Here is a 16,121-nt window from a genome sequence, read left to right as displayed (position 1 = left end):
GAAGATCCCACGTGCCGCAGAGCAACTAAGCCCATGCGCCACAACTACTGAAGCCTGCGCGCCTAGAGTCTGTGCTCCGCAACAAGAGAAGCCACCACAATGAGAAGCCCTCGCACCGCAATGAAGAGTGGCCCCCGCTGGCGGCAACTACAGAAAGCCCGCGCACAGCAACGAAAGACCCAATGCAGCCAAAAATAAATAAATAAATAAATGAAACAAATCTATTAAAAATAAAACAAAAAAAAAGAATAAAATTTTAAAAATAATAATTAAAAAAAAGAGTCACCTGCCGAACCATGAAACTACTGGCTGGTATATGTTCCTTGTAGGGCCATTTAAAGTTACGATGATAGATGACACACATGAACTTCAATTTGCAGTGAGTACAAATGCCGGGGAAAAAGAATAATTTATCTGTTCTCTGGACCTTTGACTCGAAAGTCTCTCAGTTTTGGTAGAAGACAGACAGAAGATGGGAAGGAGTCTAACCATCCACAAAGAACCTTTTCAAACTGCACATGCCAGCCTTCACCCCAGACAAAAACCCAGCTGCAACTGAGCCACAACCATTACTAACAGCAATGGGTAATCATCTTTAGGTGACAGAAAATGAAAAAGTAATAACTACTGCTCTAAGTCAGTAGTTGTCAAAGTGTGGTTCTGGACCACCAGCAGCAATAGCATCACCACCCTCAACCTTGTAAGAAATGAACATGCTTAGGCCCATCTCAGACCTACTGACTCAGAAACTTTAGGGGTGGGGCCCAGCAACCTGTCCTTTAACACAGGTTAAACACCAGTGCTTAGGTGCTTCTAAGGCTCATTAAAGTTGAGAACCACTGTCTAAATTAGGCAGGCTTGTTCCAACAGAAGTTAGCACAACTGAAAAAGGTCACCCCTTTTTGGGAGAAAAATGTACATACTATATGTGTATATAAATTCACACACATGAAACTGCCTAACCTTTACCTTTCCTGAAATCGTCCCCAAAACATCTAATACAGTAAGATATAGATGGGAACTTACCTGGGTGCTTTCATCATGAAAACCTTCCAGGAAGCTCTCTAGTAACTCATCTGCATTGTCAATTCTTTCAGCATATTCTCCCACAATCCAACTCATAGCTGCTCGAGTGTCTGGCTCATCCAGTGAGTCTAAGTTCTCACACAAAGTGGCAATGATCTGATATAACAAAATGGACTATGGTTACTGCAGGCAAAATTGAGAAGTGTATTTAACAATGAAGCCTAAAAAACAAAAAACCATGGACAAGGTACCCTAAACCACCACCAAACTACAAAGACTTTTAGCCAAGAGAATGTACAGGCTTTAAAGCCAGAAAATTATAAATGTCTTCAATTTTCCTTCAATTATGTTTTAATAACTAGACCATAACTCTTTATAAAAGCTTATCAGATATTCTTTTCACAAGGAAAAACTAACCTATGGTTTAAGATAATACCACTACCTTACATTTCTCACAGTCTTTCTCATAACTAGATCAGAGAATTTTCCTATTACTTCATTTTACCTTCATCGTAGAGGAACAGAAATTCCACTTTACTATTAGGAAAATGGAGTAAGACAAGAATAGCATCCAGAAACAGTAATTTTGTCTCTTATCCACCTATCTCTGCGTTCTATAGAGATCTTTATGTTCCTTCCTCCCAAGGCACCCACACTAATGACCTGTTTTTCTAAAGAAATAAGCAATTCGAGTATTTATTTTTACAGGTCTATAGCTCTCATTCTTTACCATGTTAAATCCAACTCCTTGGCTAACGTGTTTTTTTTTTTTTGCTTTTTTTTTTGCGGTACGCGGGCCTCTCCTGTTGCGGAGCGCAGGCTCAGCGGCCATGGCTCATGGGCCCAGCCGCTCCGCGGCATGTACGATCTTCCCGGACCGGGGCACAAACCTGTGTCCCCTGCATCGGCAGGCAGACTCTCAAACACTGCGCCACCAGGGAAGCCCGGCTAATATAGTTTTAAACATCCGAATGAAATTGTATAATAAATGAGATATGGACAACTGAATAATACACTTAATTGTTTGCCCTATTTCCACTGATTAAACCAGGTTCTCGATAATGCTTTCTTAAAATTAAACTATCATAATCCCTCAGTAATACAAACCAGAAATGGACACATTTCTTTACCAAGCATATTAAGATATACACCTCCGCACTTAATCAAGAAGTTTAGAAACCCAACCCTCCTCTTTCCTGGGAGAGTGGTAGAAGTATATGATCCTTTTTCCAAAAATACCATTTCTAGAATTGAAAAAAAATATATATATATATATATAGTATATATAATGCTTAATAAACCACTACCTTATTAAAATATTTCTTCTAATTCTGAGTCCACCACTAAGCTAACTAACTGTAAGTCACTTCATTTCACATTATCTTTAACGATAATCAGAAGCCTAAGCACAGTTCATCTCTATGATTATAAGGTAAAATGAGATTTAGGATGCTTATAAGATCTGCTCTTATTTCACTCTTTCAGATTCCTTAATTGTTTGCCTTCAAAAGCAAATCTGAAAAAGTATTTTTGTTTCATAACTAAGAGGCCTCAATGTGAAAATTTTTGTGGAGTGAAAATGTAGATTTTGTATATCTTAATGGAAGCAGCTACAATACTTCAGAAAAAGCCTGGAACTCTGACAGTTCATTGTTGCATGTTCTATAATTTTCTACAAGTACTAGGTAACATACTAAGTGAATAGTGACGCTGTCACCTCCCTGGCTTTTACAATAAGGTGACCATACAATTTATTATTCAAACTGAGACGTTTCTGAGAGTGAAAAGGGACACAATTATTAATTATGCCTGGTAAGAGGCATAAAATGGATTATGCCCAGACAACGTGGAATATATGGGTATCCTTATTTAACAGTAACTTCATCACCAAAGAATCTGGCTAACTTTAATATATGCCAATTGACAATGCATATTCAGACAGAGCTTCAATTCTTCTCAAAGTGATAAAGCAGAGTGAAAAATCAGATTTTAATCCTTGTGCTAACCAACTTATATGTTTCTGATTTTTAATAAAGTATTCAATTATGACCAGTTACTTTACAAAGACTAATTCTTACCTAGCCAACCTCAAAGTGCCTTACTTAAACATTTCCTAAATGATCTGAGGAAGAGGGGCAGAAGTATCTGGACGTACTTGTTGTGGTATTTGCGGAAGATATAACAATCGCCTCTTGGACCACATAATTTACTTTGGTTTGGATGAGATCAAGCAATGTGCTTACACAGCGCTCTGCAGATTGCTGCAAAGAGGAACATAATGAGAAGTCAGATGATCTATCCAATAACACAACCTCAACATAAAAAATATTTTTTTTTGGAACATTCAGGTGTTATCAACTAAACTAGACTAAAACATGAGGCATTTAATTTGACCACACTATACTAGAGCCTGGGTTATCTGATGGAGATATACAGAAGTTCTAGATATACTCCAAATTTTACTCATTACAAGAAAACAGTTCAAGTGAAAAAAATCATCTTGGATAGCCAGGATGACAGAAATTAGAAGAAAGCATAAGTCAAGGTAGAAGGAAAGAATAAGAATGAAAAGAATAAGCCAAGCGAAGAGGTCTTTATCTGCAGTTCATGAATGAGCACAGACAGAAGGCATCTTTAAACCTCTTGAAATGAAACTGCCAAATTTCATTTGTGCACACAAGTATATTTTCCTGGGAGAAGGTTTGCAGTTTTCATTATATTTTCAAAGTTCTCTGTGACTCAAAAAACTCTTAAGAAAAATTTGCCATCTTCTGGGCTATATAACTGCAAGTCTATGGCCTTAGATAAACTGCAATTTTCCACAGCCTATGGTTCATCTATAAAATAGAATTTAATCTATTAGTCTTTTATTAATGAAGGGAATATGGAAGAATACAAGTGACAAAACTAATGTACTGAAACAATAAGTCATAGTTTTTAAAAGAAGGGTTCCAGAAGAGAGATCCTAAAAACCAAGGACTGATGTATCATATATTACAATGTAGTATGATGGGTCATTCCATTATATGCCTCCTGATAAGATGCAATAGGAAATTCACAGCAGCATCTAAGAGGTTATTCTTGCCAAAAACACTGAATATGAATATTACCAAGCCTCTAGATTTAATTTTCTAAAGGGGATGAAGGAATGAGATAAACAACATCACTAAAATACTATCAGCCGAATCTAGACTCTGGAAAATTCTACAAGCCTAATGATCTAGTCCTTTCAACAAATGGCACCCAAATAAATAAGTAAAGACTTAAGAGACATATTAACCAAATGCAATGTATAGCTAGCTCTCGTTTAGCTTTTGATTTGAACAAGGCAACTGTAAGAAGACATTTAGACACAATTAGGGAAAACTGAACATGGACTAGGTATTTAATGAGATTAAGAGTTACTGTTTGTTGAGTACGGTAACGATATCATGACAATTTTTTTTTAGAGGACCTTATCTATTAGATATATACATTGGACTACTCTAATAAGATCATATCTGAGATCTGCATTAAAATATAACAGTAACCCACTCCCTTGAAGGGGGAGGGAGAGGGAGAAGATCAAATGGAAACAGCAATGTGTTGATATTTCGTTCAAGATGGATGGTGGGTATATGAGAGCTCATTAATCAATTTTACCTTAGTGTATACCTAAAAATTTCTGTAGTAAAATCTTTTAAAGGTACTATCATTTAAACCATTCCAAGCAATATAACGAAAACAAAATTGCATCTTGAGGTTATTTATATGAGGTCATATATATGATGATTCTGTTCTCTTTTATTATTGTAGTTTTCCCATTTTTGAATTCTATTTTATTCATTTTCAACTAGTTATTTCCTGTGCTGTTATTACAACAGCAAAACAGTTGGGAAATTTTAAATATAAAAGTTATGATAAATTATAAAGCATGTAAGGGTTAAATTATCAAATTAGATAGTACAAATAAAGTACTCAGCATAAGGCTTGATAGACAGCTAACGTCTACTGAATCCTTAGTTTCATTATTATAATAAAGATAAACAAAAGGCCATCTCCCATGATGCATCAATATTCAAAAACAATTAAGTCTAGGATAGTAATTTTCAAGCAAATTGTCATCTCACCTATATTGCTTTTGATTAAATTTTAAAAACACCATTAAAGCAGTATGGCAGAGGAACAAAAGTAAGTATCCAATCATTGTACATACAAAGTAAGTCCAGAGACAGAGAAAGGCATACAGACATATAAAATTTAGTATATGATAAAGGCAACATTTCATAACAGTAAGGAAAGGATGAATTGTTCTTGTGTTTGATTCCCCACACTCTTATCTTTAACCAAACCATTGCCATTAAAGTAGAAAATAAAAGTGAATTTTATATAATTTCGAAGTGAAGCACAATTTTCTAGGTGGTCCACTAAAGATATCATTGGGAGAGGGACTTCCCTGGTGGCTCAGTGGTTAAGAATCCAGCTGCCAATGCAGGGGACACGGGTTCGAGCCCTGGTCCAGGAAGATACCACATGCCACAGAGCAACTAAGCCCGTGACCACAACTACCGAGCCTGCGCTCTAGAGCCTGCGAGCCAAAACTACTGAGCCTGCATGCCACAACTACTGAAGCCCGAGCACCTAGAGCCTATGCTCCGCAACAAGAGAAGCCACCGCAAGGAGAAGCCCGCGCACCGTGACGAAGAGTAGCCCCCGCTCTCCGCAACTAGAGAAAGCCCACACACAGCAACGAAGATCCAATGCAGCCCCAAATAAATAAATAAATAAATAAATTTATTATTTTTTAAAAAAAGATACCATTGAGAGAAAATGGATAGAACTCACTACATAAGGAAATGCAAACTCCTATGCATCAAGAAGTCAAATGAAATCAAAAGGAAAATAACTATTAATGAAATGAAGGGGTATTAAATGAATTAATACCTTTAATTAATTATTTAAAAAAATCAATGTGGAAAAGATAACACATTGAAAAAAGATACTCATGCCATGAAAAAGCAATTCCAAATGGCTAAGCGTAATGAAAAAAATGTCACCTCAACTAGAGATCAAAGATTTAGCTACAAGGATCCTCCTTATAACCATTATTTGGAAAAAGAGCAGAAATAACTTTAAGGTCCATACAGGAAGGGAAAGGCTAAATAATTATGAAGCAATCACACAGTATGTCTACAAACCACTAAAAATGATGTAAAATATTATCAGTAACATGGGAAAATGTCCATGTATAATAAGCAAAAAAAGCAGACTACAAAAACATAAGTAAATAGCATCTTCAGAATGATCTCGTTTTTGTAAAAAGCACACCTGTTTATGGAGGACTATGTAAACAAAGACTTAAAATCATGTCCACAACATCTCTGGAAGGGTAGAACAGGGGTATGAGAAAGCAGAGTATTCTACTTTTAACTTGTCTTTTTTTAATGATTTTATGTAGTAAAGACATATGCTTTTTGTTTGCATAAGACGTAAGTCAGTACCTTATCTTGAGCTACAAAAATGAGAAATGGTAAACACCAAAGAACAGAAGAGTGGGAAGTGAGGAATACCTTAACTTAGTGACTTAATCTCTCTCAAACAAAACCAAACATATAAATAAATCTCGCAAACAAAATCATTTTATTTGTAAGAAAAGGAGGGCAGGGGTTTATTTCCTCCTTAAAGAAACAGGTATACACTGTAATATATACAGCTTTAAATCTGTCAGTCATACCTCAATAAAGCTGGAGGTGGGGTGAAGAGTAAAGTCTATTCAAAAACAACCAAACAAAAAAGAACAGGCAAAAGTTACTGAAAAAACAGTACTCTGAAATTGCTTTTTCAGTGGTATTTATTGACTCAATGGCTTATGCTTAATCTTTAACCTAACCAACTTAATATGATAAAATTATACACTTTTTTCACCTCAGGATACTTAAAGCAACAAGGAAACACCTGTACTTACAGTCATGCTAAAAAACAACTCCAACTCTTAACACCCAAATTTTACAATAGGCCCTGTTATCTTAGCTAAGCACTAAACTAAAATTCTTTTTTTCTCATCTGTCGTATCTTTGAAACCAACTACACATTAAAAAAGGGTCAGGTGCCCTGAGAGAAAAGCAGCAGCTCAGTCTGGAAGCTACAGAGAAAGGCTATTACAATTCCCTCGCTGGTTCTTGCCCTTGTCCCATGGATAGGTTAGTTAAAAACAGGCAATCACTGCCTCTCCTGCCCCAACAACTGTGTCTGGACTAGGCAACTCTTTCCAACTAATAACTTTCATGATTTAACCAGTTCTAAGAAAAGTTCTTAGGCAAATCCAGGTAACTGGAAATAAGAGAACACTATCTAAAAGGCAGGAATTCTTGAAGGCTGATCTTAAGCTTCCAAAGGAAGTTCATTCCTCACACACTCATATTCCCACCAGGGCACCCTGAATCAAAGGAAGAAGTGAGAGCCACCAGAAGTTCATCTCTTCCAGAAGATGATGGATAACTTTTCCATTTAGTCACAATAGACGGTATTAACAGCCGCTAGGAATCTAGATGCTTTGAGAACACTTTCTAGTAATTCCAGGGATAGAAAAATCTCTTTAACTTTGGAATGAAACTCTTTGCAAGAGCACTGTCAGAGAGGTTAGTAAGACAATGACATTCTGGCAGTGAAAAGCACAAAATGACTCTTCTGCTACCAAAATAGCTCTGAAAATTGTCTGCATTAATACCATAAGCAGGTGGCTATTCCACAATGAGAAAAGAAAAAGAAAAAAGTTAAGTAGTGGTGGTAAGTTAAGAAGTGTGGTAGTAAAAAAAAGATGTAACACATCAAGATCCAATAAACAGAGTTCCCCATTTCTCAAATGGAGCAACAGAAGTATATATTAAGTATGTGAAGCAACTGAGCTGGCAGAACCAGAAGTAGAAACCAGGATTAATTAACTTCTTGCTATAACAACTAGTCTACTAAACGACTTATCAGTGGTAACTATATGAAGCAGCATTCAGTAAATAAAAACAAGGAAGGCCAATTAGGAATCTGGCTTTCAGAGACACTTCTCTGACACAGCATCTGTTTCCTTCTGTTCCTGTGAAGCACTGGTCATACTGTACAAATTATTTTAGTAACTATCCTTGTGAAATCATATGGTCCAATCTGACTCAAAGTAGAACTGTAGGGATTTCCCTGGTGGTACAGTGGTTAAGAATCCGCCTGCCAATGCAGGGGACACGGGTTGGAGCCCTGGTCCAGGAAGATCCCACATACGGCGAAGCAAATAAGCCTGTGCTCTAGAGCCCACAAGCCACAACTACTGAGGCCGCGTGCTGCAACTACTGAGGCTCGCGCGCCTAGAGCCCGTGCTCTGCCACAAGAGAAGCCACCGAAATGAGAAGCCCCCATGCACCTCAACGAAGAGTAGCCCCCACTCGCCATGACTAGAGAAAGCCCACGCGCAGCAATGAAGACCCAACGCAGCCAACAAATAAATAAATAATTAAATAAAATGTCAAAAGAGAAAAAAAGCAGAATTGCACATAGTCAAGTAGTAAGAACAAATATGGAGCTCTGAATCCACAATACTGTTGTGCACGGAAGCCATCATTAACTGCAACAAACTTCTGAATGAGGAAAAACAACAGAGGCTTGGTGACTGATGAAGCAGTGCATTGTAAGGTGTAGCCCTTAATACCTACTGGAAGGCTGCAACCAAGCTAGAACCAATCTGCCCTCTAAGACCACAGAGAAGCTCTTCAAGAGGACTTCCAAGTAAAGATCAACTCCCTTCCCTAAAGCAGAGACCTGCTAGTCAACAGCCCTGCCTATGTGCACAGAAGTCCTGACAACTTTTCTGTCGTCTCATTTTTAGTATAAATAGGCAGCAATTTACTGTAAGTATGGTATACACGTCAATTAAAAAATCATAAATAGACATGCAACCATCACCATAAAATACTCCAGATAATTAAATTCAAACTGCAGAAACAAACCCAAAAACTGTAATTCACATCACAAGAGATTTAAGAAACTATTGCAACCACAGAAAAAGGAATGCTATGAAAAAGTACCCATAACAAGAAACAGCAATGAAGGGAGGCTGTATGGAAAGACGGCTGTGCAGAAGACAAGAAAGCAACCACCCAGACTGGAGTAAGGACTGGAAGGACAGAGGACTGGAAGAGAGAAGGGTCTAGAACAAAAGAAAAGTTTTATTAATTTGATATTATGCTTGAAAAGCTGGAAGAAGATAGGAGTGCAATGAAGGCACAATGAAATTAAAAAAAAAAAAAAGACAAAGGTCATTATAAACTACAGAAAAAACAAAAGCGTTTATAAGAAAGAAAACGCAATCATTTGATTGTGTAGGCTCTACATATTTACAGGCATAATACGCACAGCAAGCTTTGCAAGACTCTAGTTGATAGAACAAGAAACAAAGGTATATTATCTAAATTTACAAAGATAATATAGGAACAAAAACCTCATGATATAACTATACAGGGGATCTATACAGAAGGGTAGAAGTAGGAGTGATGGAGTATATGAACCAAGTTGCTTCTCTCATAGCGGAAAGTTAATAGACAATGTCTACAATTGGTAAATCGATAAATAGTAGCATAAGGATATTAGAGATATGGAAGTAATCAAGATAACTAAAACTAGGAACAGAGTTAAACATGATTCCCTCGGACAGCTGTTTTTCATTAAAAATTCTTTAATAGTTTAACAATGCGCTTTATTATTTTGATAAACTTAACAATGTATTTTTAAATTTAAACTTAAAAATGTAAGGAAAGAGGTGAAAAGAATATCCAGAGTCCCACAACGTGATCACAACTACCACAGGACACTTGCCTCCACCCTGATGGCACACCGTCCAATGGCCCGCACAGCTTTGCGCACAAAGTCGACATCCACCTCTGTGGCATATTCCTTCAGTTCTGCCAGAACCTGTTAAAAATCCACGAAGTGAACAATCATTAAGGATTCTCCAACAGCAATTTCATGGCCTAGGTTTTTCTGAAGGCCAGATCTTAAGATCTAAGTTATTAGATCTTAACTTGAATCTACTTTAAGTCTGACCTGAGCAATGTTGGCTTGGGATGCCAAACGAATCATGATGTCCAATTTCTCTAGTTTCACACAGATGGGATCATTGTACTTCACAAAGAAAACTTTGATCTCCTGCTTCAAGATTTCAGGCCTGTGGTACACAGAAACACAAGGTAAGTAAGGTGAGGCATATATTGATATATCCTTCTGAGTCTGCATTAATACCTAACCTGTGCTTCTCTACTCTCCATTCACACACTCCACTCCAGGGGGAAAAAACTCACAAACTTCCTCTACATCCCTCTAACCAGATCCATCTGGCAGACTATTTTTATCCTTTTTAAGGAGTACAGTATATATTGCCAAGAAGAACCACGGGAAGAACAACCACCTGATCTAAATTACAGCCTGAACCATATTAAGCAGACACTAGCTATCATACAACTAAGAGTTCCTTCAGAAAAGAGACTAAATTGTAGAGCAACACCAGGCATTCATTGTAGGAACACTCTAAAATCAACTGTTAGCCTCCTGACCCTGGGCAAGTTGCTCTACCATACAGTATTTTCATTTCCATAGATTAAACAGAGTTTTAACACAGTCCTCTTTAATAATGATGTTATTAAATAAGTTTAATTCAAAATTACAAACACTTTAATCACCAATTCATTTTTTCCCAACCTTTTCTGGACGATCAGGTTGATGTTCCTCAGGGCGACATACTGCACCTCTGGCTCCCCAGACAGCAAAGTGACAAGTGGAGGGGCCAACTTCTTCAGCAGCATATTGTAGTAGTCAGAGTCCTTGGGTAACAACTCTAGAAATTTCATTAGGACTTTTACTGCTGAAAGCACCACTGCTGAGTTGGCGTGACATAGCCGAGGAGTTACCCGCTCACAGATACTGAGGACAGAAAATGAAAATTAGTACCTTAAATTATAATTTCTTTGCTCAATCCAATCTATAAGGGTAATGTTGTCAGAGGTTCCCATGGCCCAGGTATAAAGAAATTAGAAAATCAGTTAGAAAAGTCAAAACTCCATACATAGGTAAATTTGGGATCCAACACTGCGGACACCTCAATCCCAGCAAACTACAAACAGAGCAGGGATATCAGAAGACTTTAGGAAACCAGCAATAAGGGATGTTCAAACTGGAAGGGAACTAGCCAATACCCCAAACACCTGAAGCTCACACCATTTACCTTCCTATTTTATAGTCCTCTCTGTCTCCCCATACTATGTAAGGGCTCCCTGCCTCACAGCCCATTTCTCCTCAGCCTATAGGAAGTCAAATTAAGCATTCTGAGAGTTATTTCACAGTGAGAGATATCAACCAACTGTGGCTGAAGTTTCACTGTAAGATGCGGAAGGAGATGGGCTGACAGGGAAAACCACCCAACCTCTTGCATTCAGCATAATAAGGGAATCTCGGGAAGGGTGTTTGTTTGTTTGTTTGCTTTTAACAACACGACACCACTGCAATACTCTCTCAACCTCATCCCCTTCTCCTAGTCCCTGCCACCTACACTTAAATGTCTCATAAAATATAGAATATTTAGTTATCCATTGAGGGTTCTTCAGAAATTAACCTAATTTTGATAGCTCTTAGGCAACGTGAGTGGCTAGCTGACTCAGTTAAGTACACAAGGTAAGTAAGCTGTGTTTTTCTCCCTTCCTCCTGTATCTACTTGGCTGACTCCCTGACCTCCTTTAGGTATTTATACAAATGCTACCTTCCCAGGGAGACCTTTCCTGACCACCCAGCATTTGTTAGATCTCCTCCTTACTTTATCTTTCTTGTTAGCACTTATCATCATCTGACCTATTATATGCTGTATTACGTATACATTTTATATATACTTCTGCCCTATCCCTCAGAATAAGTGTTCCATAAGAGCTATGATTTTTGTCTGTCCACTGCTATATCCTCAGAGCCTAGAACAATGCCTGGCATACAGTACGGGCTCAATAAATATTTGCTGAGTGAATGAGTAAGTGTGAGATGTCAATGACCAAGAGAAAATAAAATTGTATGTAAAGTTCTTTCCAGAAGATATTTGTACTTTCAGTGATGGAAAGAAACTATCAGGGTGAGCTTTGGTTAAATCCAGAGGGAACAATTTCCCAGACAAGTGAAGAGCACTTACATTATAGTAGCTCAAGCTTTAGCCGGGCAAGGAAGGTTCCTATCTACCATAATTAAAATGAAGAGCCAGGGCTTCCCTGGTGGCGCAGTGGTTGACAGTCCGCCTACCGACGCAGGGGACACGGGTTCGTGCCCCGGTCCGGGAAGATCCCACATGCCGCGGAGCGGCTGGGCCCCGTGAGCCATGGCCGCTGAGCCTGTGCGTCCGGAGCCTGTGCTCCGCAACGGGAGAGGCCACAGCGATGAGAGGCCGACGTACCGCAAAAGAAAATAATAATAATAAATAAAATAAAATAAAATGAAGAGCCAACAATTCTTCAGAATTGTTATTTTGCCTAGTACAGTGCCTAGTACAGTGCCTGTATACACAAAATGCTCAATAAAAACTGATGATACCTCCAATTCTGTAAACTAAAATGTATGTATGTGTATATGAAATTTAGTAGTCAGTATCTGATAGTCAAAGAAAATCTGCAACACTAAAGTGGTAGAGAGCTGAGCAGAACAATCCAGGTGTGTCTTCCAAAATCTTCTCCAAATTCAGACTCATGAGATTCCTATATCTAATGGAAGACATCATACATTTTGCTGGCTCCAACACAGTTTCTCTAGTACTAATTATAGGTATAAGGCAGCTCAATAACTAGTATCAAGCCACTTACTATGTATGTAAAAGAACGAAAATTTTGTTACTACAGTGAGAGACGCTCAAAAAACCTTTGTTTGCCAAATGGCTAGGAATTGCTGTATGGGAGATGTGAGACCATGATGAGGGAGAGTTTCTTCAGAGGGTTGTAACTATACTGTTCAAAGAAGAAATGAAATATACACATCTCCTCTTAGGAAGAGCTATTTTTTGCATGGTTTACTCTACCACCTAAAATGTTCCTAAATACATTGAGAAAATACCACAGGATAGCAATATATATCCCATAAGCCACTGATTTTCCCAACATAACAGACCCTTATTCTAATACAGACTTACTAGAAATTATTGAACCGGGCAAGACTCCTAGATACTATCCAGAAAAACAGACTGACCTCTGAGCCTCCCGGTCATCTTTAGGGTTGTAATTAGACAGGCAGTCCAGGATGAAAATCTGGCCCTGTTCGGTGCACTCATTCAGGGCTGTCAGTAGCTTATTAATGTTCTGTGGATTCAGATCGAGTAAGTTGCTGTTTGGGTGAGATTCACTGATTTCAGATAATGCTGCTACAGCATTAGCCACCACCTGGGAAAGAAGCAGATATGACCTTGATTTGTCAAGAACAGTACAACTATTTCTCTGGATCACTTCATAGATCTCAACCCATAACCGTTCCTGAATGTTTTACGCAGTCAGCTAGAAAGAGATATACTGCTTTCAAAATGTATAATAAACCACCAATGATGGCATATATAGCTTCCTCATGGTCAGGCAACACAGAATTAAAACAATTCACATATTAGCAGAGAGTCCCACATGACTTACTATTAAAACAATAATAGTTTTAATAGTAGTCAACACTATCAGTAGAATTAAGACACATGAACAGCTGTAAAAGAAGTGAAGGTTAGGGACTTCCCTGGCGGTCCAGTGGTTAAGACTCGTGGTTCCACTGCAGGGGGGCATGGGTTCGATCCCTGGTTGGAGAACTAAGATCCCACATGCCTCGCAGCCAAAACAAAACAAAAAACACAAAACAGTGAAGTTTAAATATGAAACATGTACATTAGGCAATGGAAAGAAAAATCTAGGCCAAACAATTTTATAGGTGTATGGGTGTGCATGTACTGGGGGCTGGGGAGGTGATACTTCAGGGGTCAATCATACCTTAAGTCTCAGAGTAAGAAAATGTGACCTTGAAACCACAGTTCACCGTGGTTAGTTCACATAGTAACACATGGTTCACATAGTAACATCATGTTGGGAAAGCACATAATCTCCGTGAAATTCAATTTCCTCATCTGAAAATGGGATAATTTAATCCCCCTCACAGATTAGCTTTAGTTTGAGGATAAAATCAGATGGCTTATGTATAAGTGCTTTCTACAAAGCCTTATACAAAGTTAAGGTGGCAATATTACCATAATTCATCAAGACTAAGTTGCACAGTTTTTCATATTAACATCTCCGAAGTTGGGATATATTTAATAATCAACGGCATGTCAGTTTAATAGGAGGTATTTTTCTTTCTACGTTAATACAGGAAATAATAATGCATCTTAGAATCAATGAAATATGGTACCTCAAATGTATCCTTAACTCAGGCAGCATGATAAATGAAAAATTGCTACCAAATATAAGAAAGTACATTTGTATCCTGACTTAACAGACCCAGAAATCCCTACTAGCTGCAAGAAAAAACAGTGGACACTTTATCAAAATTACAGATTATGTCTAATTTAACTAAGAAATCTACAACCAATGAATGTTTTAAGTAATTTTAAGATTATAAAAACACCCCAAAATAAACAAAACAGACAAAAAACTATAGCTCTGTACAAATGAATTTAAAACCACATTTTGCAGTGAGGCTCTCAGCTGTCGCTAAATATTAGCACAGTAAGGCTATATATAAATATTCTGTAAGCATAAATGAGATGCAATAGGTAGCAGCTTCATTAATTATGTATATTGAAAAGATTCTCAAAAATGTCAACTCGTTTTTAGTTCTGACTGAAGTCCCTGTTAAAAGCTTGAGAAACTAAGAGTTGTATGATTATCCTTTTGCTAGCAAGAGAAGAAACATAATGGTTACAGTTTAGCTATTGATTTTAATACCCATATCACTTGGCTACTCTGCAGATTATCCCAGTATATGATTTTACCTAGAAGATAAATTCTAGAGAATATGGCTTTTTAAATCAAATAATACATTCATGACAGTATCCATTAACTAAGATAATGATGCCACAAATGGAATCACCTTCAGTTATAACTTAGTGATCAGGACAAAAAATTCCAAGATGAAAAAAATTCAAAGGTTCACTTGGTAAGTATGATTATGGATATAATATTTTATTGTTATTAAGACAAATCGAGAAGGATTATCTAGTTCACCTATCACATGATGGCATGCATGAGGTTCTTTCCTGACTTAATTTTTGTTTGCCAACCACACCATCAAGCATGGCCTTTAGTAAAAAATTAAAAAGCATGAAAAGGGAAACAATAATCTCCATCATCTCAGTGCTTTACATGCAGGGAAAAGGTACTGTGTTTCCCCTGTATAATACACTTAATACGCTGGATTACAGGATAAAGGATCAAAATGTCACACTGGAAGAACAAATGTCTGTTTTCCTCTCTTGCTGCCAACACATGCCCAGTCTTGGTTACCAGTTCGTCCAAAACAAATGTCCTGTCACAACTTACCATTTCTGCCAGTCAAATTTTTTTAATGTTAAAAAAAAATTAAATAGGACGACTGTTAACAGGAAATGTTGAACAGAATGAACAATTAGAACTCCTCTGCTACCATCACAGGTAACTGGAAATTAAACCAAGTATATAATGCAGCTAATGAAGTATATGTTCTGGTGGTAAAACAGGCAATTTTCACTTATTATCACATTAAAACAAGAAAAGAAACAGGGAAAAGTAAATCTAATTAAAAGATCCAGAGAGATCAGATTATATGATTATGTTTAGAAAAGTCTGCATGGGGAAAGAAGATCACTGCCAAATGGTCACTGAGCCAATGACTGACCAGAGGAGATACACCCCCAATAACAAAACTCTACTGCTATTCCTCTAAAATTCCTTCTATTCTACCTTTCCGCTTTCATCTCCTAATCTTCACATTCATACTGCTAAGTTTTCAGAAATATACTGAGGTGGGCCCATAAAGAGCTGCTCAGAGTTCTCCTGGTCAGTAAGCCATGCTTCTCTCACTCTAAAGGAAACTTAAAATGAGCATCGAATCTCAAGCAG

At 37.6% G+C, this 16,121-nt stretch overlaps 1 protein-coding gene across 1 annotated transcript in view; it reads right to left on the bottom strand.

Moving 5' to 3' along the window:
- The window catches only part of LOC136139109 (AP-1 complex subunit beta-1-like), a 69,171-nt gene that overhangs the window by 35,836 nt on the left and 17,214 nt on the right, over positions 1-16,121 (bottom strand). The window contains 7 exon segments of the mRNA XM_065898013.1: positions 1,027-1,182; positions 3,178-3,206; positions 3,209-3,287; positions 9,859-9,954; positions 10,087-10,207; positions 10,738-10,959; positions 13,246-13,436. Of these exon segments, the coding sequence (XP_065754085.1) occupies positions 1,027-1,182; positions 3,178-3,206; positions 3,209-3,287; positions 9,859-9,954; positions 10,087-10,207; positions 10,738-10,959; positions 13,246-13,436 (894 nt within the window).

This window comes from Phocoena phocoena, chromosome 19, assembly GCF_963924675.1.
Source record: "Phocoena phocoena chromosome 19, mPhoPho1.1, whole genome shotgun sequence".
Lineage (NCBI taxonomy): Eukaryota > Metazoa > Chordata > Mammalia > Artiodactyla > Phocoenidae > Phocoena > Phocoena phocoena.
This window is presented reverse-complemented; position numbering and strand designations above follow the sequence as displayed.